Source organism: Phycomyces blakesleeanus (assembly GCF_001638985.1).
Source record: "Phycomyces blakesleeanus NRRL 1555(-) unplaced genomic scaffold PHYBLscaffold_8, whole genome shotgun sequence".
In the NCBI taxonomy this organism is placed as follows: Eukaryota; Fungi; Mucoromycota; class Mucoromycetes; order Mucorales; family Phycomycetaceae; genus Phycomyces; species Phycomyces blakesleeanus.
The window spans coordinates 1,032,787-1,056,005 of record NW_017265141.1 but is presented as its reverse complement, the minus strand read 5'-3'; the positions used below and the strand labels follow the sequence as shown (position 1 = coordinate 1,056,005).

Sequence of the window (23,219 nt, the reverse complement as noted above, 5' to 3'; positions counted from 1 at the left end):
GATTTATACATGACAAACAGAAAATTCTGTCTTGCGAGGACGAGTAGCTATGAAAAGTGATTTAAATTTCAAATAGTCATATCAATAAAACTTACTCGATAATAGAACATGTTGTACAATACATGTTGTTACACAGTTCACATCTTTGAGAACAGTCTGCACAGAATCCCTTTTCACAAAATGTGCACTCATTGGCATGGCCTGGAGTACTACATCTATGACATGAGACTTTATTTTTTAGAGAGAACCCTGGGTCCTTTATATCTGTGTTGAATAGTGCATAAGAAGGCTCGTTGAAAGAATTTCTCTGATTTGGTCTTTGTGCCTGCATTAAGAGTTCGAATGTTTTTTTGGCTAAAAAAAAAGAATCACAAATGACAATTGCATGTCAAACAAAGATGCGCTGTAAATCAATGATTGCAAGCTTTACCATAATACCGATTAGCAGATTGATCCACTTTAAGTTTCTGCCGAAGAGAATTGACGAGCTCACTTTCGTCATGTCCCCGCTTTGACATTTTTTGTGTTTGGTAAAACAGATAATAAAGAGAACTGATTTGAGTTTTGCATAGGTGACTGTCGCTCTATCGGAGCCCACGACATTCAAGCACGCGTGCGACCCAAGTTGGATTAGCTTTCTTCACTTGTCTCAACTATGAATGGAAGAAGAGTAACAGTGACCTGTGAGTGTATATGCTAGATAAAATAGAGACTGCCCCGTCTCATACTCACAAAAGCATTTTCCTTGACTTCTACCCAGATTGTGATGAGTATGGGGTGTGGCCCTTAATTGCAGATGACCTTTCTTCCCGGCTACCCCTTAAGAATCTAAAATGGCAGCCGTCGAGCCAAAGAGGCCCAAGCTTAATCCACTCTCTCGAAGTGGATCTAAAGAGGTTTAGCTTTGATCAGACACCTCAACTCCTATCGACAATGCAAACAAATTACCTTAATCTGTATTTTGTTGCATGCGAAGTAAGAGATCATTCTAGCATTCATCTCAAAATTATATTACTTACATATCTATTATTCTTCAGGATAACGAAATTTATAAAAACAAGGTCAAAAAACAAATCAAACAATGGGTGGATTTTATTACGGGGAAAAAGAATCAAGAGTGGATGGTCGTCTATGTTGCTGGTCAAGATGCAAAAAAGACAAACAGTTACTTGGGACTTAAAACTACTGTATATGACAAGATACGAACTGATTTTAACCAAGGAAAGCAGGAAAGGTTGGTTGAATGTCAGCTACAAATAACTGCTGAACTGACCTTCCTTACTTTATCGATGGATATGCAGATGTTCCTATATTCGTATTCACGATCCAGATGGACCAGCTTCCGAGAACTGGGCAATATTTTTGGATAAAATGAAAGAATACATCCTATCGAGCTTTGATATGCATGTCCTTCAAACACAAGAAGATACCAGACGACTTGATATGCAGCGACATATGCCTGGCTGGAATTATTGTACTTTCTTTATACTGAAAGTAAGGCTTATATTCATAGCAGCCAAGAAATGCGGGCTAAGTATTTTATATATAATTATAACAGGAAGGTTTGGCCCAAGCCTTTGAAATTATGACGCTGTATGAAGACGCATTGATTCAGTATGATGAGCTCGAAGCATCATTTTTTCAAGTATTGAGAGGTTTGGACACACCTTAGTACATTATGTAGTATTAAGGATCTAATATACGAGAAATAATTAGACAAGGCCCTAGCGTGGTTTGGCCATTTTGGAGGAACGGACTTTGGAGATGACAGCGGCAATGTCTTGGATTTCAAGCGGAAAGATTACCGAGACCTTATCAACAAAAACAGCATTTCAGTGTTTGATTTCAGAAGTTATCTTTTTGCAAGACAGTGTCGTATGTTATTGAAGCTTCAAAGAGTGATTGAAGTATGCGGAAGAGCTCAGCTCTTTATCACAAATTTTATACCAGCCATTCGTGAAAATACAGTATGTAAAACACAAACAAAAATGATGTACAGATTGTAGAGAACCTATCATGTGATAAGTTATCTTATTTTGTCACTAGGATCAACTTGCGGATGATTTTCTAGAGTCGTGGGTATTTTCTGCATGTATGAATGTGGTGAATGAATGTGAGCCTCTGTGCCCTCAGCTGGCAGCTATGGATTCTGGATTTACCAAACCTTACAGTGCTGTAAAGTCGGATCTACTTTTGACTGCTCGAAGACAGGTAATATGACGGCCGAAAGTAATTGATTGTATTATTTCAATTTCTCATAATATTTACGTGGTTTTATAGCTGGATAAACTAGGTGTAAAGCACGGAAGTTTACCAAACACTATACCCTTCTCTATTTACCTTGACATTAAACCTACCTTAAAAAGTCCGTCCCAAGGAGATCTTTCGCCAAAGGGGACAATTACAAACCAGAATTTACTTGAAGCAATTAGTTCTGTAGAATCGTTTGACAAGATGTACATGGTAATTGCACGGAATTGCTATTTGTGCTAGTATACTGTATGCTTAAGTTAATTGTCGCAGGCTTTGAGCACAAGGGCAACCAAGGGCTATATAATCAGTAATAGATCAAAAGCAGCATTGAGTGTTCATGGAGATATTGCGGCTTTGAAATAGTAAGGATTTGTAATACGAAAATCTTGTGTTAAGAATAGTAATAGCTGATACATGTACCTATTAGCGTAAGAGGCAAATATGAAGAAGCTGTCGAAATATTTGAGCCTATGATCAAACAATTCGGGAGAGAAGATTGGGGATCTATTGAAAATAGCCTTTTGATCAAGTGTGCTGACTCGCAAAAACGGCTGGGGAAGATTAATCAATATCCTTTTATATATGAATACACCCAAACAGAATATTACATTAGATTTCAGCGGGTGTCCTTAACATAGGTCTTCTATCACATATGTAGAATCTGTTCTTGCTTTGTTAAAGAATGCGGATTACTTATCTCAAGAAGACGCAAATTTGTATATGGATGAACTACTTCGTGATGTGATAAATCTTGAGACAGGTAAGCCAAGTAAATTTCGCCACAGTTTGTATGGGGTATAAAAACATATCTTGATATTCATTAGATATTGCAAGACAATTCTCTCCGATGTTTTCCATTGCCGTTATATCAATTATTGACGATGACACCGTTAACAGCACAAGTGTTGAAATATGTATAAACTCTCACCTCCCAAAGGTAACAAGTAGCCTTGGAATGATTCTAATACTATTTTTCTAAAAACAACAACAACACCTTTTTTTTACAAAGAGTCTATACTTTGATAGTCTTCGGCTCTGTCTCGTAGGGAATTCTCCTGAACAGATATGGTTTACTATTGAAAATCAAACATTAAATCCAGGAAAGAATTCGTTTTACTTGACAAGTGATGTAAGTGGATATAGCTATATGCGAAATAAAGATGAGTATTTAAACTTATTAATGATACACAGACATCTACTTCCGGAAACTACGTTGTTGAGATGTGTGAGATGCGATTAGGAAAACTTATGTTCTATCATAATTTTATGCGGGCTGGGCAAAAGAAACGTGTTGTTCGACTAAACCATGATGTAAAGCAGCTCAGTGCAATTGTACAGCAACCAAATGAAGGTATTAAATACCAGCCGTGTATAAATTTAGACATTCTTTAACATTTTTTGTTTAGTTTGTCTTGGAGAGAGGCAGAAATTCTTGGTCTCGATTAAATCTGGACTTTCGACTATCACAAATGGAAGACTTTTGCTAGAACCGCAGACAGATGGATTAAAGATTTTGAGGGATGAAGAAGTGTGTGGATATATTCAGAATATCAAAGGTAAGTGAATACAGCAGATATTTTCGCTTATGCTGGTACGATGCATAACCCGATAGATTACTAACTCTTAATTTTGGTATTGTAGACAGAGAGGCTTCTCCCAAAAAACATGAGCTTGAGATACTTGATTCTGGGGAAATCGTATTACCTGATTGTGAAGCTGATCATGAGCTTGAAATCTATGTTGCCTATGAAGGACTCTACACCGAATACGAATATAGAGTATAAATTTGTCAAAGATATTTTAAGAGAACAGAGCTATGTATCTTATATTTTCTTCTTTACAGGTCAAAACTACAGTGTCATACACAACTGAAAATAAGGCACGCAAATTTATATCCGCCGATACCATTCATGTAATAGAACCATTGACTGTTACTGAGTCTAGCATCTTTAGAGAAACTTGGTAAGACTCCTTTGTTTTAAAAGAAATGTTTGTTTTTTTCCCTCGTTTAAAAACCCTGTCTTAATTCCAATTTTATACAAGTGTTTTTCTCAAGGTTGAACTTTCTTGCAATGGAAAATGGCCTGTGAGAATATTGGGATCTACTCTACGCCCTTCCAAAATATATGTTGTAGAAAGTCAACCCAAAGAAGAGCAATGGGATCTGGTATGTCCTAAGCATAAGAATATATGAGCTTTGCTTTTTCTGAACTTGCATCACTGGTAGACATTATTTCCCAAGCAGCTAGCCACATTTGTTTACAAGCTAGTGAAGCGAGATGTCTCGGACGAAGGTATGTCTCTTATTTTATTTTTTTGTTTTATTTTTAAAAAAAAAAAAAACTATACTAAAAACTGATAAAAATTCAGACCCTACACTCAAATCCAAAGTTCAGTTTAATGTCAAGTACCGCACAGTTAAGAATGGTAACTTAATTTGATAATTCGTGCACATTGGTAAATACTGATTTTTTTTTTTAAAAAAAAAGAGGTCGAAACAAGCGTTGAAGTAATGCTCAAGCGAAAGCTTGACGAGCACAAGCTAAGCCAGCATGCTACATATGTTTTTAGCAAAGTTCGCGAAAAGTTCTTGCAGTCTGTGGACTATGCCAGCTATGGGTTAACAGATGTTGTTCATTTGGATAACTTTGATGCTGAGCTCTGTGAATCTTTTTTACTTCACCGTGATTTGAAAACAAAAGTCGAACTTCTTGATTTGATCGAAGACTTTTTTGAGGTAAAGTTCAATTTAATACAATGTTCGTTAAATGCTTACTGGATAAATATATGCGGTGGTGTATGTTTTTCTGCAGGAGCATGAGGCTATTACAGTACACACAATTAAAGAACAGACACCAAGTGCCACTATCCATGGCGTATCATTCTTGTTGGATGTGCCTATATCCAAGGTATATGGGACTATACTAGATCGTAGCTCAAAGTTAATCTCTGTGGTTTATCTTAGATCCTTCATACGGTAGAGCTTGCTCTCTCAGTAGAAAAAGACTTGCTTGTTTCTGAGGCTTGTCCATGTGTGTTACGTATCAAGCAATCAATGTATTGGTCTGCAGAGTCTGATGATAGCAAGCCTTTTGAAGACTTCTTCTACGATATTGATGTGGATTACGACAACTGGTTACTTTCGGGAAAACGTCGCCTTCGATTTACATCAAAAGTAAGCATCGTATATTAGTAGCTGTATTCTTAATTTACAATATAAATTTCTAACCATTTCTCTATATGTAGCCTGGAGAGGTTGCTGAGTTTTCTATTAGTCTTGTACCCCTTAAAACTGGAAACTTGCTTTTACCTTCTGTTCGTGTATCAGCCGTGTCATCCAATGTTTTCTCTGCGACAGTTTACGTGAACAGTGCTCAGCAGATCCTTGTGAAGCCAAAGTCCACCACAGCTACATTCTTTATTGAACAACAGCAACGCTTCCTTCAGCCGCAGATGTTACCGACGTTTGCCAGTAATCCTGAACGCCCAGCATTATCTCCAGATATCTCTTCTGCTAACGGTCGAAGTGGATTAAGAGAGATAGTAGGAGAGGCGACTTAATATGAATATTTTCCTCAAGTTTAATTATTATATTTTATTTTTGAATTAAAGCATACAAGTATGCAATTTGACTTATTTTTCTATTTATTTTTATTAATCACTACGACAAATAGGGGCGGTTTTTTGTATTTGTGACTTTGTTTTTGGCCTATAATAATTAAAAAATCACCAAAAATCCAATTTGAAACTAGAAAATCTCTGTTTTTTGAAAAGATTGACAAAAAGCAGATTGACCATCTAAAATTAAATCTCCTGATAGACAAAAGTACATTTTAACTACAGACTTTACATTTTTAGTAAATGTAGATTGCAATTGATGACTATTAAAAGTCAGAGGTAAAAGAGAGAAAAATATCTAAACTTTTTGCTGGGAGGATAAAATATGTTAAGACAATTTGAAAAAAAATAATGTATTACAAGAAAAAAAAATTATAAGTCTGCAAGAGAACCAAGTGACAGTTTTGGGCCGCGGTTAAGCTCTGGCCACACTACATATGTTGTTGCTGCTGTTGTTATTGTGTTTATAGTCGTGTCCGACTTCACCAAACCAACTAATTCTTTGACATCTGCCAGGTGAACTACCATTGGCTTCATTTGCCCATTGTTGATGACTGGTATACTATTTACCAAACGAACTGCATAAACATTGACAAGGACAAGCGGCCACCTCTTGTTGTTGAGCTTGTGCTCAAAGAAAACGACGACCTTCCCAAAGAAATCCTTGTAGACTGGAGAGTAGCTTTACCCAATGTTGCGGTTCTCATCAACCTGAACCTGAAGTCTGACGTTATGTGCCTCTCTTACACAATTATGGTCGAGTGCAGAGTCAATAACACAACCATTTACAAATGCCTTACGGCTTGTTTTAATGGCTGCTCCAATCATACTACACTCTTCCCCCTTTGATTCGTAGAACTTTTGAAGAAGCTCTGGAAGACAAGAAATGCCTCCAAAACTATCAACAATCGTTCTGTTCCTCAAAGGCCCCCAGAACTCAATGTCAGAATCAGTACCAACATTACTACCTTCTCGGTCAATTGGCCAACCAGCAGAGGGATCGTCATACTGAAGGAGAGTTGTTGCTGTTACTGTTGCTGTTGTCGTTATTGAATTTTCAACTCTCATCTGTCGAATCTGTGTCAAGCCAAGCATGATGTTGCCAGCGTTGATTCCAATTGCCGAATTACTCTTTATTGCTCGCGAGTATTCCCCAATCGTCCTCTCGACAGATCGTGCACTATACGCTCTGGGGGGACCATACGCTTCTATCATTGCGGGATAGTGCTGCAGGAGGTGCTGGTTGATCGTAAAGACCTTGAGCTGGACCTCTCCTTTAGCTAGCGAGGCTTCCAGATACGCATTCCATGCGACGAGATTTCTAAAAAAAAAAGATAAGTTAACACAAGTTATAAAATAATAATATTAATTATAATTAAAGCTTACGTTTTGATCAAGGTTTTCTCCTCTGCTGATAACTCCCAGCTCATGAGTAGGTTGCATGTCTGCACCAGGTCAAGCAATGCCTTACGGGCAGCTTGGTCACGGACACGCTCTGCCACAAGCGTGGGGATAACAAACAAGATGAAGTCAGCCCAGTCCACAGCCCGGAAGTACCCTGATCTTGTTGCGATGTTGATCCATGCACCGTGGAAAGATGTCGGAATACTTCTTCTGGTTGACACCATGGCAGTACCAATTTCTTTCTGAGCAGCAAGGGAGAGAGAGAGAGGATGATCTTTTCCATACTTGCCACACACGAGCCCCCAGACCTGTTTGCCAATGCCGTGGCAAATGCCGTGCATTTCATCCAATGCAAAGAAGAACGGACCAGAGAAGGAATCCAGTAAGGAGAAGGGAGATTGGCCAGTTAACCCTTTTTTGCTGGATGAGGCCACCTCATCAAAGTGCTTGAAACTTTCCGGTGTGCGCATGGTGATGGCAGATGACATTCGGAAATATTGGCCATGGCCAGGAGATTGACCCACAACGTGGCAGATGCGGCAGCCATCCTTACTCATATGGCCCACATGACAAGCCATCTTTCCCAGAACTGGGATGTCGCCAGTTGTCATTAGTACATGGACTTTTGCACTAATATCTCCAGATGGTGTCTTCACAACCATTCCACCGGCTTGGAGAATCCGAAGTTCTTTCAGAACAGGCTCCAGGAATGACCAGAAGTCGGCGGGTGCTTTGGGACCAGGGATGATCGCGACTTGGATCATACGGCTGCGCTCGTAGCGGATCATTGGGGGAAGGTTGAGGTTGGTAACGTGGACAATGGTTACCGAACCCGGAACACTATGGGGAGCAAACCCATCAACAGACAGCGAAATGGCGATGTCGTTTTCACCCGAGAAAAGATGCTTCTTTGACTGGTATGCCTGTCCGTCAAAGACATCGGAAATGCTGCCATCAGCCTTTTGCGTATGATGGTGGCGATACAACATCTCTTTTCTGGTGCGGTCGTTGGCCAAAGCAACTGCAAGCTGTCTACCCAGAGGAAGCTGTATCATTGTGCTGGCAGGAATTGGATTCTCACCAGCGATGTGATCGAACAATGATTTGCAATAAACATGCAAACATGCTTAAGAGGGTTGGTATAGATTTCACCAGATGCCATCAAAATTGGGCATCCATTGCAAGAGTCAGTCATCTCTGGAAAGACCGTCAAAGGAGGCAATTGTAAGTAACTATCCACTGCAGTGTAAAGTAGTATATTTAATATTGGAAGTATATGATGTATTTGACTGTTTATAACCAATAAAAATGATGTATAAAATGTAATGTCTATCATAACAGCCAATAAAAGTGATATATAAAATGTAATTGTGTAGTGTAATAACCAATAAAAACGATAAATAAAAAATATATCCATTTGAGAAACCAATAAAAATGTATTTTTATAAAATACACTACAGTGCAATTATGTCTTATCCAATAAAAACAATGATTAAGCAAGAAATATTTAAAAGAATCTAAATTAAAAGAACAATGAATTAGTAGTAACCAATGGCATATAATATTTCAACTATACTTAAAGAAGTTTTGTCCAATTGAAAGACAAATATTAGCAAAAGAAAAGGTTATCAATATATTAATAGAATCTTAAAACTACCGGTAAGCGGAGATGTATTAAAATGCACATGAACTCAGGGTTGGAAAAAAGGGGGGAGGACACAAAACGCGCCCTGGCTTCCCCTCCGGAACCACCTGTGAAACCACCTCTAAAACTCCTATTTTTTTTGGCGTAGTGTAATATATATATATTTTTTTGAGGTGTATATGTAAGAAGGAAAACTAAAGGTAGAGCTAAGTAGCAAGAGAACAGGCAAGGTCATCAAGAGATTTTTCAGCCTTAAATATGGCAACCAAGCGGGAAGCGGTAGATAGGACGGTGGAAGATACAAAAGGTGTATTGTCGAACACCGTGGACCAATGATGTCGCCAGATCGCCAGAAGGGCACAGCTAAAGAGAGAGGCGGCGTGAATATCAGAGGGGCGGGTATAGGGGAAAGACAGGTTGTAAAATGCATCATGGAGTATAGGAAGAGTAGGATGAGATCCAAAGACATCTTGCCAGAATGTAGACCAAACGTCAATTTTGAGGGGGCAGGAGAAGAGGAAATGGTCGGGTGTGTCTGTAGAGGCTTCACAAATGGGGCAAGAGTCGGTGGGGAAGGGGCCAGGAAGTATGCGATGCAACAGAGAGCGGGATGACAATTTGTGGTGCAGACCTCGGTACCAGATGTTGCGGACATGGTGGTGTATAGGAAGGTTCCAAAAGATTCGCCATTGTGAGCTGGACAGTGTAGACGACAGGGGAGGAGAAACAGAAGAGGAACAAAGAGAACGATACATACGAGGTTTCAGCTTGGACCACGGTATTCCAGGTAAAAGGCCGCAAACAAAAGGGCTAGCATTGATTGATGAACCTGAACGGGAAGGAATGGAAGGGTAATTGAGCTGAAGGATATGAGAAGGGAGGAAAGCGCGAACAAGGAAAGGTTGTAGCAAGATGTCGCGAGAGTCAACTCTCTTGAAAAACTTGCGCAATATGAGCGGGTTGCGTGGGAAATCAGCCGGCGCTCGACGGCAGAGAACGTCGAAAGAAGGGTCAACAAGAAAGGCATCTTCAACGCGGAGGTGTTGCCAGGAGGGAGGGAAGGAGGTAGTGCTTGTGGCTGGTAGGCATACTGAGCGGAGGGGAAGTGCTAAACACGTAGCAATGTTGGGGGCAAGGGAGGAGAAGTCGTGCGAGAGCCTATCAATAGCAGAGAATATGTTGCGGAAGCAACCTGCAAGGCCAGTCAGATCGGGGGGGGGGGGGGGGGGGGGGGGGGGCGAAGATCGTGGAAGAGAAGTGTCAATCGGGGGTCGGTGCCAGACGTATGATAACGTAAGAGAAAGGACAGTCAAGGAGGAACTAAGCCAGAGGTGGAGTGAGGAGAGAGACAGAGAGGACGTAACCAACGCAGCTGAAAAGCACCTTGTTGTATAGAAGGATCTAATACTCCAAGGCCGCCAGAACGAAGAGGGAGACAAAGAGTGGACAGCTTAATGGGAGGAAACATTCGGTGCTGCAAGAACTGACCCATGGCCGACTTCACTTTATCGAGAAACGACACAGGAACAGAGATCACGCGTAGGACATGCCAGAGACGGGAGAGAATGAGAGTATTGAGAACGGTGGCACGCCCCCGGATCGATAAGGATCGAGTGAGGTGTATGGCGCAGGAAGATTGTATGGTTGTTAACAATGAGGAACAAAAGGCATCGCGTTGGGCAATCGAACTGACAAGAGGGAAGCCAAGGTAGCGGAGGGAGTCAGGACAGGAACGGTCGTGCCAGGATGTTATTTGGTGGGCCTGTAGGAACGTGATCCAGTGAGGAAGTGGTTGTCCCGAAAGCGATATGGCCTCCGTCTTGGCCATGTTGATCTTGGCATTGGAGGCCCGAGAGTAAGTGGCAAGATGTGTGTGGAGGCGTGTGAAACATTCGGGTGTGGAGAGGAAAACAATGACATCGTCCGCATATGCAAGACATTTGACTGGAGGGGGGGCTGGAAGGATTGGCGAGATAGGTGGGAGAAACCCAGAAAATTTAGGGTCATGTTGGAGGCGGCGTAGAAGAGGCTCAAAGGCGAGATTGAAGAGAACGGGGGACAGAGGATCGCCCTGTCGGAGACCGCGGTGCTGAACAAGTTCTCGGGAGATATGACCGTTCACATTGACTCGTATTCGAGTAGAGAAGAATAGGTTGCAAATACAATCGACGAGAGAGGAAGGAAAACGGAAATGGCGCAGGACTTGTCGCAGGTGCGAGGGGTGTACACGATCGTAAGCCTTTTCTTGATCCAAGAGCAAGCCAATACTGGTGGATTGAGTGAGCCGGGCCTGTTCCATAATGGTCTTGACGAGCATGCCATTGTCAGCAATGAACCTTCCCCTCACAAACCCGGTTTGATATTGAGACACAATTGAGCTGGCAGCAGGAATCATACGGGCATTGAGTAGTCGAGTAAAGACCTTTGCATCAGTGTTAATCAAGGCAATAGGTCGCCAGTTCTTCAAAGATGTAAGGTCTCCTTTCTTCGGTAGCAAGGAGAGACAAGTAGATTGCCAAGAGGCAGGAAAAACTCCAGTGGTGAGAGCGTCATTGTAAAGCTTTTCCAAGATATGAGCACACGCGGGATGGTCAAAAAGGAGACGAAGGATTTCATAGGGTATCCCGTCGGGACCGGGACTGCTGGCGGAAGGAGACCGCTGCGCACCTTCTCGTATGTCTACGATGGAAAAGGAGGAAGTGAGTTTGTTTACAAGAGCGTCAGAGAGAACAATATGAGTCGGAAGATTATGTAGAAGGTCGTCTACAGCGGTTTGCTCAATGTCATCGGGGGAATACAAATCTTCATAAAATGCAGCCGCGGAATCGGTCATGATAGAAGGCTGTGTCGAAAGGACGTTGGTGAAGGGGTGGCGTAGGCCAGAGATCGTCTTACGGACTTGTCGTGTTTCAATCGTACGTTTCAAGTAACCGGCAGAGGTCTCACCCTGTTCCCGCCAGTGTTTTCCAGCGCGCAATGCCTGTGTTTCTACCTTTTCGTGTTGTATGTCCTGAATCTGTCGTTCCACAAAAGGAAGCTGGAAGTTAATGGAGGGGTTGAGTCGGTACTTTTGTATCAGGTGCGCGCGCTTGCTCTGCAACTGGGCTTCTATCGTAGTGAGGTTGCGGCGAAGGCGACGGCAATAAGAGCGGATAAAATGGATGACATCGGTTTTGAGACTATCCCACTGTTCTTGAACAGATAGAGATGTTGGTAGAGAGTGGACGAGGGAATGAATGTGAGAGTCAAGCTGGAGACAGAAATGCTGGTTGTAGGACAGACGTGGGTTGGCACGCCATAGGCCTTTCCCCAAGACAGTGCCTGAATCAAAGAGAAAAGATGCGGAAACTAGGAAATGGTCTGACCATTGCGGATGAATATAATCCACGGAAGACAAAATGCGGTGGGAAAATATATCGGAAGAGGAGAATATATAGTCCAAGGTGGAGGACGTTGTGCCGCGATGGAAGGTAGGCATAGGGGTAGAATCAGGCATAGTGACGCAGTCAAAGAGGTGGTCAGAGAGGAATTGGAGCCACGTATGAGGTGCAAGTCGGGGCCGAGGTGAACGAGTGTGATAGGAGTGATTAAAATCTCCCAGCAGGATGAAGCGTGAAGGATGAGTGGGCAATAATAAAGAGTTAGCAAGCAGGGCAGATAGGAATTTATACCGCTGTCCAACTGTAGCTGGGGCATATACCACACAGATCTGAAAAGGAGAAAAATTATTGTTGGCATGCTCAACTGTAGCAGATATACATCGGCCACAGACAGAGGTTAAAGGGTTGACAATAGAAATCATAGGAGTTAGGCACACTAAACCACAATGTTGGGACCAAACTGAGGAAGTAGTCCTAAACTGCATATTGAATGTGTTCTGTATATCCATAGAGGAAGCATGAGTTTCTTGCAGGGCGAGTATATCGACATGCTGAGAGCGTAGGTGGCGTATAAATAATGAGCGTAAGGTGGGGTTGGCCAATTTGGCCAGGCCTCGACAGTTTATCGTGGAGATTTTAATCATAAAGTAAGAGCTGGATTTGGAGGATCTTGTCCACCATCATTTTCACCATCCATGGGATCATCTTCCATTTGAGCGAAATACTTGGCGACCTCATCGATGTCATCGTCGCTGTAGTATTCCTCATCGTCGCTTTTCTTCGTCTCTTCGTTACCAAGTTCGCCATCACTGGTCTTAACCGATTGGACGTTGTCATCCATGCCAGTACTAGCCGCTGCTTCTATCAGGAAGTCAGGATGGTTGGCGGGAAGAACACCCGGAATGGCGCCCGGGGCCGCGCGTGGTCTAGAAAGGGATTCAGTAGCCAATGGAGGTAGGGGTATGTTCTGTGGGGCGTGCTGTGAGCCGTAGATTGTTTCAGAGGGTAGAAGACCATGATACATCTGAGCGGCTGGGGGTGCAGGGGCATGGGTTGGGGAGCGAGCAGTTTTGCGAGGGCGTTTTGATTCGGCTTCCTCGTTTCGTGGGCATTGATGGGCAAGGTGACCAACCTTACCACAGCGGAAGCAGGTGCGGGTTTCTTTGGGTCGCTTGGTGCAAGCTTCTTTCTCGTGACCCATCTCTTTACAGAAAGTACAATGAGTACCCATACGTGCCCAAGTGGCAAGGAAAGTTGTAGTTTCATTATACTTGATCTCATGTTCCAAGTGACGCAGATGAAGATCAGGATTAGGTGGGCGTAGCATATGGATGGTGCCTGTGCCGTCGGGGTAGTTATATTTCAAATTCAAGGATATTTCCTGAACCTGTCCGTATATAGCAAGGCAGCGGCGAAGATTCTCGGCAAGTTCATCAAAATCCGCATATCCGTGAAGAGGAAGTCGAGACACACGTAAGCGCAAGAGCTTAAACGTCGGAGGAATGGCAGGAGAAGCGAAGACAGTACGTCCATTAAAAGGAAAGCCAACTTGGCATGCGCGCGAGCATGCTTCTTGGTCTACTAGATGGAATTCGAAGGAGGTGCGGGAAGTACGAGAGGCATATGTGAGGCCGCGGCCAACACCCAATGGGAAAGCGGTGTTAAGAGCCTCAAAGAACAAAGGACGGAGGGGGTTTCCCTCAGTAGGGACCTCGTAGAAAACAGAAAATGGAGAGGAGCCTTCTTTCCATATGCGTGGAGCGCCATTACCAGCGATGGAGCCGATGATGCGAGATGTACAAGAATTGTCTACAGACTTAACAGCCGCAGCTACGTAAGATGGAGACAATGGTGGTGAGCCAGTTGGTGTAGATGGAGTGTTGAGTGATGGCGTGGGTGAGCCAGGAGGTGGTGAGGGGTCCCTTGGTAGGGGTGGCGGAGTCTTAGCGGGAAGAGCCATGCGTAGTGTAATATAAATATCTTTTCTTTAATATTAACATAATTCAGTCACTTAGCTATATATATATATGCTTCTAGATAGCTTATATGTAATTTAGCCAAAGAAAAATGAAATAAACTTTGAATCAAAGTAATTCTTTTTTTTTTGATAATTTATGAGTGAATAATGTAACTTGATGATTAAAGATTATTTGACTCCAGGCTCATGGCTACTCCCGGCGATTAAATGACTTGAGCATATTTTACACAGGAACACAATAGTACAGGAGCATCTACATCTTTGTGAGTAACGTTAATCTCAAACACTTTTCTGTAAGACAGTCGGTTTAGCCAATCAAGCTAGAAAGATTTTATATAAAAGAAGAAAAAAGCTATGTGTCATTTTTCGAGAAATCAACTATAAAATCTATGTATTCTTTATTGAAGAATTCGATTCTTCAATTAACGTTCCGGACTAATTTACATTAAGTCGCATGTATCCAATAAATAATAAAGAACAGATTAACACGCATATAAATCAAGATGTAACTACTACAGATATTCTTACAAAATGATTAGTTCTAAAATTTTATTGTGTATACTGAGTCAGCTAAATACTCCATATATTTATATTGAATTGGTACTTATTATTTTAAAAAGGCATTGTCCTTTAGTATTCAAGATGCTATCGAGTTGCACAAGAACATTTTCTTTTTCTGCAGACTTTATATTACGGAGAAATATGATAGCTATATCCTAAGTAGTATAGAGTTATACACACCTGATTATGATCTGGCAGAAGATTTCATTAACAATTACTTAATGTAACTTACATTGACCCTCAATCTTCTATATTTATTGATATAATTATATAGATAGTTCAATATAGCATATACACCTATCAAAAGCTACAGAAAACTTGAAGCTTGTGCTGCTTAAAAATCAAGAAATGATCTTTGGATTTATATTACAACAATTATTTGCACGCTTTACGTGAAAGGATGGCGCGACCGTCCGTTTTTTGCGTTTGAGAAACAAATGTCCGTAATCTGACCAATAAAATTAAAACTGTTAGGTAAGACAAATGATGCCACCCGTCCTTTTAATGCTGCCATATATATTATACAGCCAGCTTTTTGGGTTGGATTGCACAATAGGAAAATAATATGGCGTAAAAAAAAAAAGAAAAAAAAAATCAATTTTACCGAGAAAAATAAAATTTCTTACTTTATAGTTCGAATAACTAAACTTTGAAATTAGGGTATCGCAGTAGTACAATGATAAGTCCATTACTGTACGAATCTCGCGTTTCATAAGCTTTTTGCATCATCGATTGTTCTGTATGTCGACATTTCTCACTTGACTGTTATCATACATGTACATAGGAATTATATTTTTGACAGAGCTACTATATATATATCCAGGTTCCTCAACCCTGAATACTTAACATCCTCTTGCCCTTTTCTTTATTCATTTATTTATTTCAAAAAATATTTGTCGATTCACATAATGAGTACTCCAAACCTAAATGAAAAGGTTTACCTTTCAGATAGTAAAAAGACCGACCACATCGAAGATAAACAAGATGGTTCTGAAATATCTTCTATTGATGAAGAAGATGCACTGGCCAACTACGATCATTCATTCGAATGGACCGATAAAGAAGAAGATGCCGTAAGACGCAAGATTGATCTTCGCTTGATGTCTTTTGTGCTGCTCATGACATTTGTATTAAACATGGACAGAACCAATATCTGTAAGAATATTTTTTCTTTTAATATATATACATACATATATATATATGTTATATACTTATACTTATAACATTTTACTAGCCAACGCAATATCCGATAATCTCGCTGCAGACCTCGGCTTTACAAATGACGGTGTCAATACTGCCACTCTAGTTTATTCGTTTGTTTTCACTCTCTTCACTCTTCCCTCGACTCCCATGGCCAAGAAATTGGGTGCTCACATCTGGATCCCATTTCTCATGTCATCCTGGGCAATTGTCACTTGGGCACATACTTTCATTTACGTAAGTACCCTTTAAAATGTAATTGTATATCATTACTAAACTTTATTTACAGGATTTCAAAGGCTTTATGTGTATTCGTGTTTTTATTGCTGTGACTGAAGCTGGTTTTATCCCTGCCTGTCTACTCTACTTATCCTTATGGTACAAAACTACCGAGCTTGCCACAAGATTGTCTTGGTTCTGGGGTATTCAGGCTTTTGCTTCAGCCTTCTCGGGACTCATTTCATCTGGAATTTTTAAAATGCATGGAATTGCTGGTCTCGAAGGTTGGAAATGGTTGTTTTTGCTGGATGGTATTGGAACTCAAATCGTCGGCTTTGTTGCCTTGTAAGTATACTTTTATAAGCACAGAAAGGAAGATATACTAATTTAATCTATAGCTTCTACTTGCCCGGATCTCCTTACAAAACAGCCGGTCTGTTGCGTGGAAAGGGTTGGTTTGACGAGCGTCAAGCAAAGATTGCATATACTCGCATTGTACGTGACGACTTGACAAAGAAAGAGCATAATAAGACTTTGAAGCTTGAGGACGTTAAGCTGGTTGTTGTTGATACTAAGATCTGGACACATTTGTTGATTACTTTCACTGTGTATGTATATACTATTATGGCTGCCTTTATCATTTATACTTATTTCTATTTATCTTATAGAATTATGACAACCACACCTATCCAGGGCTATCTTCCTACTATGATCAAACAGTCAGGATTCAATGTTACAGAAGCTAACCTTCTTTCGGCTCCTTCGTACCTCATTGGTCTCGTTATCTCTATCTTTATTGCAAGAAGCTCTGATAAGCGGGGAAATGTCGCACTTCACGCTCTAATTGGAACTGTTTGGAGTTTAACCGGATTCTTATTATTAGCCTTGCTACCTGATGGAACTGGACGCTGGAGTTTATATGGTGCAGCCTTGTTCACAGCATCAGCGCCCTCTGCCCACGGAATGGAAATTGCTTGGATGGCTTCTAACATCGCGCCCCTTGGAAAACGCTCATTTGCTCTTGGCTGTGTTATTGGAGCTGCTAACATCTGCGGTGTCCCTGGTTCCCAAATCTACAGAGTCGCTGATTCCCCTCGTTACCATCATGGTAACTTTATTAACAGTGGTGTCCATATCGCAAATATTATTCTTTTGATCGTTCAACGTACTCGGTATGCCTGGTTAAATCGCACACGCGCTAGAAAGTGGGACAGCATGACCATTGAAGAACGAAAAATCTACAACAAGACTACAAAGGATATTGGAAGCAATCGCCTTGACTTCAAATTCAGATTGTAGGATTATATTACCTAATTTACCCCACTGCAACTATAGCAGTCCTCTTATTACCCGCTCATATTTGCGGGAAGCTGTAAAAAGAAATAACCCCCCTACCGCATCTAATATTACGAATCCATTGTATACTATTTAACTATCATTACCCAAAATTAAAAATTAAAAATTAAGCTATTATTGGCATCTTATCATCGCATATAAACAGCTTCGATGGTTTTCAATTGTGTTATTTTGTAAGGGAAAATGTAACAAACATTGTATTGTTGGTTTCAAATAAGGAAGAAAAGGAAGAAGGCTCTATGAATAATACTCTTTCTTTACTATGGTGTAAGCGGACCTAACTACAAATGATTCTTTAGTGCTTTTAACAATCAACAGGCTTTGAAAAGAGTAAGTGGCTAAATATCAACGATTACATTGATAAATATAACTGTGTCTTGTTTAGATGGCCGTTTAGATTGATTTTGACCAGCTTGAATAAAATGTAGTAGGCTTTCAAAGCAGAGATGGTGTAGATTTGTACCAATTTTCAACCATTCTAAAAAGAGCCTTGAACTTTTACACTGAAATTGATTTTCCTCGCTGCTAATTTAATTTGTCTTCTTTTTTACTAAACATATGTCTTATATAATATATAAATTCGGTGATTTTAAGATTATCAGATTTATAGTGAACAGAATTCGTAGGATTTTCGCTAACAATTTCTATAGATTATTACTTGTTTTAACAAAGAATGGACAAAGAATAAAAAAAAACAATTCAAAACGCAAAGAGCAACTTATAATTATATACTTTATATCACAGTCTGCAATCTAACAGCTGCAGATGATTTCTTTAAAACATTTTGTAATATTCATCAAATCAATCGCAAGAATGCATTACAATACAGTATTTCTCCAGTTATCAATGCTTGACATTTCGATGTAGCAGCATTTTAATCACCACCTAATGATACTCTCTATTTATGCAATATACACCCGAGGTTTAAAATAGACAAAACTTACGATCACAGGCTGTAGAACAACTTGAATATTGATCCTTTACTGCTTCCATATTTTTCCATCCTGAGCACTATGCTACATGCAAGTTTTTACTAGGAAAATGCATCAGCGAATGTTGGGAATATCCTAGAGAACGTTTACGAATAATTTAGAACTCCAGGGGATATCGGTAAACTTGAGAAACAAGGTTTTTAAAGTGTGGGATACACACTACAGACTCCACAATCCAGAACAGATGCTGTAATTACTAATAAACTTAACATGAGCCCATCCCAGGAGCGTAACACACACCAGACAGCCGACACTTGTAACCTTCACACTGCTACAGGTACAGCCAATTATTAGTTAATATATGTATCATAAATTAGGGAGCAGATTATCTATATAAATGGCTATGACCTTTTATCTTAAATAAATAGCACTCTCACAATAAATAATGTTTTTTAGAGTATTAGTTTACCTCACAGATATCAGCGAGACAGTACGATAAAACTCTGGGGAACAGTCAAAACAGATGGTGTTGAGATCTTAATCCTAAAACATATTCACGATACTATCCAAGAATCAACTTATAGGAGGGCTACTATCGCTAACACAGAGGACACATTCATCATAGGTGCTTTCTCATCAGAGCAGCAAGAAATAATCAGTGACCATTTTATCTTTGTCGACTCCGGAAGATACTTGTCATACTGCATGTGTGAAGACTTTACTGTGGCCGGGCCAAGAGGCTATTGGTACACATCCAGTCAACAAAGAGTTGAGCCTAAACGTGGCAAGTTCTTTTAGTTTATTTTTTGCATCTCAAATCCCAACACAAATTATTTTGCTGCCAAACAAGTCTTTTTGGAGAGATCAAAACGAGTCAATAACAGTTGGTGTGGACAGACTAAAAGTTCAAAAAAAGGGCAAGAAAAGGGTAAAACAAGTCCATCTTGAACTTAGCCAATCAGCTTTAATTATGACTGTCCACACCTTTTTTTTAAAAAAAGTTCAAAATTAGTTCAAAATACATATTAGGTAATGCTATGCTCATAATGCTGTCACTGTCAGTAAGCATAGTCAATGCTTCATATTCAAATATATCAACATAAAGAAGTCTGTTTTGTTGTGGATAAAGACGAATTTGTTTATATTATCCAATTACAACTCTTCAGAATCTTTCACTGCTTGAATCTGTATCTGCATATCGTCAAAGCATACGTATGCAAACGATATCCCCTGTCTCTAAAAGTCCTCCCCATCAATACAAGAACTCTTAACAATTCTCATCAATAAAAATCATTCTTCTTGAGCTCAAACCTCTCTCCATCTCATAATCTAATTATCTACACCACTTTTTTTACAAATCCATTTATTACAGGTATAACATTTTAGCCAAAATAGCTTGTCAGTATATATTACTCATAAAGTTATAAATAATAATCAATACTCATCTACCTTCATTTTAACTCCATCCTTTTCGTCTTTTTTTTTATAAAAAAAATTATCTTCTTGTATCGCCTGTACCTTACATTAAACTATTGTAATAAAAGTATGTCCACCCCCAGCGCTATTGAGTTCGTTTCTCATCAGGAAGATGACAATCAGTCACATTCCTGGATGAAGCCAGATGGTGGTAAAGATGGGTTGTCATCGATTGATCGGCTGCAGTACTTTCTGCTGAAAGACGACGCAGACAATCTGAGGAAGTACCTTGGTGGCTTCAAGAACGGGAAGAAGGTCAAGGTCAGCAAGACCAGAGTGATCAACGACTGCTGCCAGTATTTTGACAAGCAGGGTGTGAAGCGCACCAGCTCTCAAATAAAAAGCAAGCTGACGTATTTGATAACCAAGCAATATCCTATTGCATTCAAAGCCTGAGAAGACAGCACAATGAGAATTAGCGAAGAAGAAATGTCTCAACGTGAAAAAGATGAACTTGAAGGTATGAATATTGTTACGTATAAGTTAAAACAAACATCTAAACAATTTAAATTATTTTTTATAAGTATATCTTAATGATATATGCCCAAACTTCACGCAGATGAGAAAAGTACTTGGTGAAAGTAAGGCAAAGTCACCTGCTGTATGTAATACAACAACGCCCTTGGACTTAAACAAAGCCCAAGACATGAGCAAGGATGAAGACGGTGAAGACGGTGAAAATGATGGAGGTGACGAAGCCAGTGAGAGCAGCAAAAGCTGCAAAGACCAAGAAGAACAGGGAGCTGATGTCAGCAATGAGATCAGTTCTCAGAGAGAGGCCATTGTCCAAAGCAATAGTGAAAGCAGCACCTCCGAGCACTCTGACGCCAGTGCGTACAGTGGCAAAAAACGCCCTAAATTCTTTGGCAAGATTGTGAAGAACACGGCAAAAAGATCAGTCAAGAGCATAGAGGATATTGGGCATGGTATAAAAGAGTTCAATGATGCCCGGATATCGCTCTTAGAATCAAAGTACGAGGAAGAGCTCAAGAACCAGAAGGAGAAGCTGCAAAAAGAGCTTCAATGCGAGCAGCGGGTAAAAGGAGTGATCCTTATGGCAAAAACATTTGACTGGTCTGAGGAGAAGACTAAGAATGAATTAGAAGAGGTGTATAATCAATACCTTAATTAATAAATTGTATTTCTTCTATTTATACTATGCGTTTAATTTTTATATATATTTATATACAAATTCTCAGAACTAATGTTATTTTATTTAAAAAAATGTAAAGGCATGTAGACTATATAAAAATACTATCATTAAAGCAGGCAAAATTGATCTTCTACTTACGTCTTCAAAATAGTTTGATAATAAAATATTAAAGAAAGAGAAGAACATAAATAATGACAAAATATCTATTTAATTACAGCTGTCAAATGCCGAAAAGTGAGATCTATCTAATAGATATAAAAGCTAATACTTCTGTTTTTTTTAATGTATTTAGAATGATCAAAGTTTATTTTCTTTATTCAAGAAGATTTATTCTTCTCTTTTGACATAACAACACGTTGTGTCTGGATCCACCTTGTATTTCCGTCTATATTCTGGGATCCATCTACTACACCAGACTCCTCTGAATATCCTGTCTTCCGCAGGCGTTCAACTTCAGCTTTCTCTCTATCTTCCCATCGACGCTTGGCTTCCTGAGACCATTTGTCGTCATCTTGACACATCAGGAAATTGTTCAAGGCTACGCAAACCCGAATCCATGCGTTAACCTTTACAACGTCTTCCTTTCTTTTTATCCTTACAGGGATTGATTTGAGAGAGTAGAATCTCTCTTTTAAGATTCCAAATGCATGCTCAATTTTTACTCGCATGCTCGAGATCTTGGTGTTGAACTCTTGGTCTGCTAACGAGAGTTCACTGTTTCTTGGCTTCTTTTTGATTGGAACAATATAGTTCGTAGCCTTGTACCCCGCGTCTGCCAACACATACTCGTCATCAGAAAAGAATCGCTCTGGGAATTTTCCAAGCTCACACTCAGACAAAGTACGCATATCATGCGAACTTCCAAAGAAACCGGTTGACATGTATCGGATTATGCGTCTATGATCACACACTGCGACACTGTTTACACAGTAAGCGGATCTGCGACCGAAAAACTGCTCTGGCTTCCACGATGGTGCTTTTGCCAGCTTAAATAAGCATCCATCAAGAAATCCAACAAGGTTTGGAAATCCTAATGAATATTCATTTGCTCGTTTTATCTCTGCTTTCTCAGATTCGGTTGGCCAATAAACGAACTTGTGCTCTAAAGAGAGAATTACTTTGAAGAATCTGGCTGTTATATTCTCGATAGAGCCCTCTATTTGTTTTTATTGTAGGAAACAGGTGAATAAATTTGCTTTTGTATATGTGGGTAAACAGTCGTAGACTATTATCCTGAGTTACTTACTTCCTATTCCAGAACGTCTTGCCAAACGGCCACTTGACGAAGAATTACCATTTGATCCTAATCGGTCAAGAACAATGGAAATCTGTAGTCTAACATCGATCGAGTAAAATCCTGACAATTGTTGGTAAAGCTCGTGGTTTTTTACAAGATCATACAGCTTATAAAAAGAGCTCTTGCTCATTCGAAACTCTTCCAGGAAGCCGCTTTCATCCAAGGCAAGCAGAAAATTCAATCTTTCTTTTTGAGTTACAAGTTTCTTGGTCTTGTTTTGCCCTTTGAAAAAATAGCGTCCTTTGCTGATTTTGTCTTGGACCTTCGTAACCATCAATTTCTCCTGTTGTAGCTTTAATTTGCATATGCTTGCAAAATCTTTGTACGTGTCATGATCTTCCTCACAAGCAATGACATTAGAGTCGGACAACATCTTGATCATCTTCTTCAACGTGTGTTGAGTGATAGCTGCAGATGCATCCAAAGTTGATTTTGCGAGTATATTTATTGGAGTATGCGGCATTTTTTTAAGATAATAAGTAAAAGAGTAATATATTTCTCACTTTTATACACGCTAGTATTTAATTATACCAAGTATATATGCTTTAAATTGTCGTTTGCTATTTAAGTGTAATGCAACTAGAAGGGATGCATGATATTATCATGCAAGTAGTATCAGACGAAAACTGGCCAATCATAGCCGTTAATTAATTTTGCCCTTTTTTTGCCCTTTTTTTGAACCTTCAAAAAAAGGGCAAAAAAAGGGCAAAATTAATTAAAACTCTCATCCAATAAAATGGCCTAAAT

General features: G+C 39.9%; 10 protein-coding genes across 10 annotated transcripts; 5 read left to right on the top strand and 5 right to left on the bottom strand.

The window, feature by feature from the left end:
- Positions 1 to 3: 3 nt before the first annotated feature.
- Positions 4 to 518, bottom strand: PHYBLDRAFT_144311 (hypothetical protein; the record flags this gene model as incomplete). Its single annotated transcript, XM_018431189.1, has 3 exons — positions 4 to 47; positions 133 to 354; positions 431 to 518. The coding sequence occupies 3 exons, from the start codon at positions 516 to 518 to the stop codon at positions 4 to 6; spliced, it is 354 nt and encodes a 117-aa protein (XP_018292998.1).
- Positions 519 to 654: 136 nt separating this feature from the next.
- On the top strand, positions 655 to 5,895 carry PHYBLDRAFT_186589 (hypothetical protein; the record flags this gene model as incomplete). The annotated part of the gene is made up of 24 exons (XM_018439259.1): positions 655 to 683; positions 761 to 975; positions 1,038 to 1,234; positions 1,302 to 1,494; positions 1,559 to 1,655; positions 1,717 to 1,967; positions 2,047 to 2,211; positions 2,281 to 2,463; positions 2,524 to 2,615; positions 2,681 to 2,782; positions 2,892 to 3,013; positions 3,078 to 3,190; positions 3,263 to 3,382; positions 3,445 to 3,604; positions 3,660 to 3,809; positions 3,895 to 4,031; positions 4,097 to 4,215; positions 4,297 to 4,420; positions 4,481 to 4,547; positions 4,624 to 4,680; positions 4,743 to 4,990; positions 5,067 to 5,162; positions 5,219 to 5,428; positions 5,500 to 5,895. Coding segments are annotated over 24 exons (3,562 nt in total), but the record flags the coding sequence as incomplete, so codon positions are not given.
- A 348-nt stretch (positions 5,896 to 6,243) lies between these two features.
- On the bottom strand, positions 6,244 to 7,992 carry PHYBLDRAFT_186588 (hypothetical protein; the record flags this gene model as incomplete). The annotated part of the gene is made up of 3 exons (XM_018439258.1): positions 7,258 to 7,992; positions 6,560 to 7,192; positions 6,244 to 6,433 (listed from the first exon to the last, which is right to left on the bottom strand). The coding sequence occupies exons 1-3, from the start codon at positions 7,935 to 7,937 to the stop codon at positions 6,244 to 6,246; spliced, it is 1,503 nt and encodes a 500-aa protein (XP_018292996.1). The 5' UTR covers positions 7,938 to 7,992.
- A 1,134-nt stretch (positions 7,993 to 9,126) lies between these two features.
- PHYBLDRAFT_167288 (hypothetical protein) lies at positions 9,127 to 12,809 on the bottom strand (the record flags this gene model as incomplete). Its single annotated transcript, XM_018435620.1, has 3 exons — positions 9,127 to 10,112; positions 10,304 to 10,608; positions 12,022 to 12,809. The coding sequence occupies 3 exons, from the start codon at positions 12,807 to 12,809 to the stop codon at positions 9,127 to 9,129; spliced, it is 2,079 nt and encodes a 692-aa protein (XP_018292995.1).
- A 131-nt stretch (positions 12,810 to 12,940) lies between these two features.
- Positions 12,941 to 14,260, bottom strand: PHYBLDRAFT_167287 (CCHC-type zinc finger transcription factor; the record flags this gene model as incomplete). Its single annotated transcript, XM_018435619.1, has 1 exon — positions 12,941 to 14,260. One exon carries the CDS (start codon positions 14,258 to 14,260, stop codon positions 12,941 to 12,943), a length of 1,320 nt encoding a protein of 439 aa, XP_018292994.1.
- Positions 14,261 to 15,747: 1,487 nt separating this feature from the next.
- Positions 15,748 to 17,749, top strand: PHYBLDRAFT_132982 (hypothetical protein; the record flags this gene model as incomplete). The annotated part of the gene is made up of 5 exons (XM_018429539.1): positions 15,748 to 15,994; positions 16,074 to 16,276; positions 16,329 to 16,603; positions 16,657 to 16,866; positions 16,927 to 17,749. The coding sequence occupies 5 exons, from the start codon at positions 15,748 to 15,750 to the stop codon at positions 17,555 to 17,557; spliced, it is 1,566 nt and encodes a 521-aa protein (XP_018292993.1). The 3' UTR covers positions 17,558 to 17,749.
- Positions 17,750 to 18,816: 1,067 nt separating this feature from the next.
- On the top strand, positions 18,817 to 19,344 carry PHYBLDRAFT_61007 (hypothetical protein; the record flags this gene model as incomplete). The annotated part of the gene is made up of 2 exons (XM_018440732.1): positions 18,817 to 18,899; positions 19,005 to 19,344. 2 exons carry the CDS (start codon positions 18,817 to 18,819, stop codon positions 19,342 to 19,344), a joined length of 423 nt encoding a protein of 140 aa, XP_018292992.1.
- Positions 19,345 to 20,091: 747 nt separating this feature from the next.
- On the top strand, positions 20,092 to 20,418 carry PHYBLDRAFT_144305 (hypothetical protein; the record flags this gene model as incomplete). The annotated part of the gene is made up of 1 exon (XM_018431188.1): positions 20,092 to 20,418. The coding sequence occupies one exon, from the start codon at positions 20,092 to 20,094 to the stop codon at positions 20,416 to 20,418; it is 327 nt and encodes a 108-aa protein (XP_018292991.1).
- A 33-nt stretch (positions 20,419 to 20,451) lies between these two features.
- PHYBLDRAFT_144304 (hypothetical protein) lies at positions 20,452 to 21,154 on the top strand (the record flags this gene model as incomplete). Its single annotated transcript, XM_018431187.1, has 2 exons — positions 20,452 to 20,482; positions 20,547 to 21,154. The coding sequence occupies 2 exons, from the start codon at positions 20,452 to 20,454 to the stop codon at positions 21,152 to 21,154; spliced, it is 639 nt and encodes a 212-aa protein (XP_018292990.1).
- A 338-nt stretch (positions 21,155 to 21,492) lies between these two features.
- PHYBLDRAFT_167283 (hypothetical protein) lies at positions 21,493 to 22,935 on the bottom strand (the record flags this gene model as incomplete). Its single annotated transcript, XM_018435618.1, has 2 exons — positions 21,493 to 21,686; positions 22,422 to 22,935. The coding sequence occupies 2 exons, from the start codon at positions 22,933 to 22,935 to the stop codon at positions 21,493 to 21,495; spliced, it is 708 nt and encodes a 235-aa protein (XP_018292989.1).
- Positions 22,936 to 23,219: the final 284 nt, after the last annotated feature.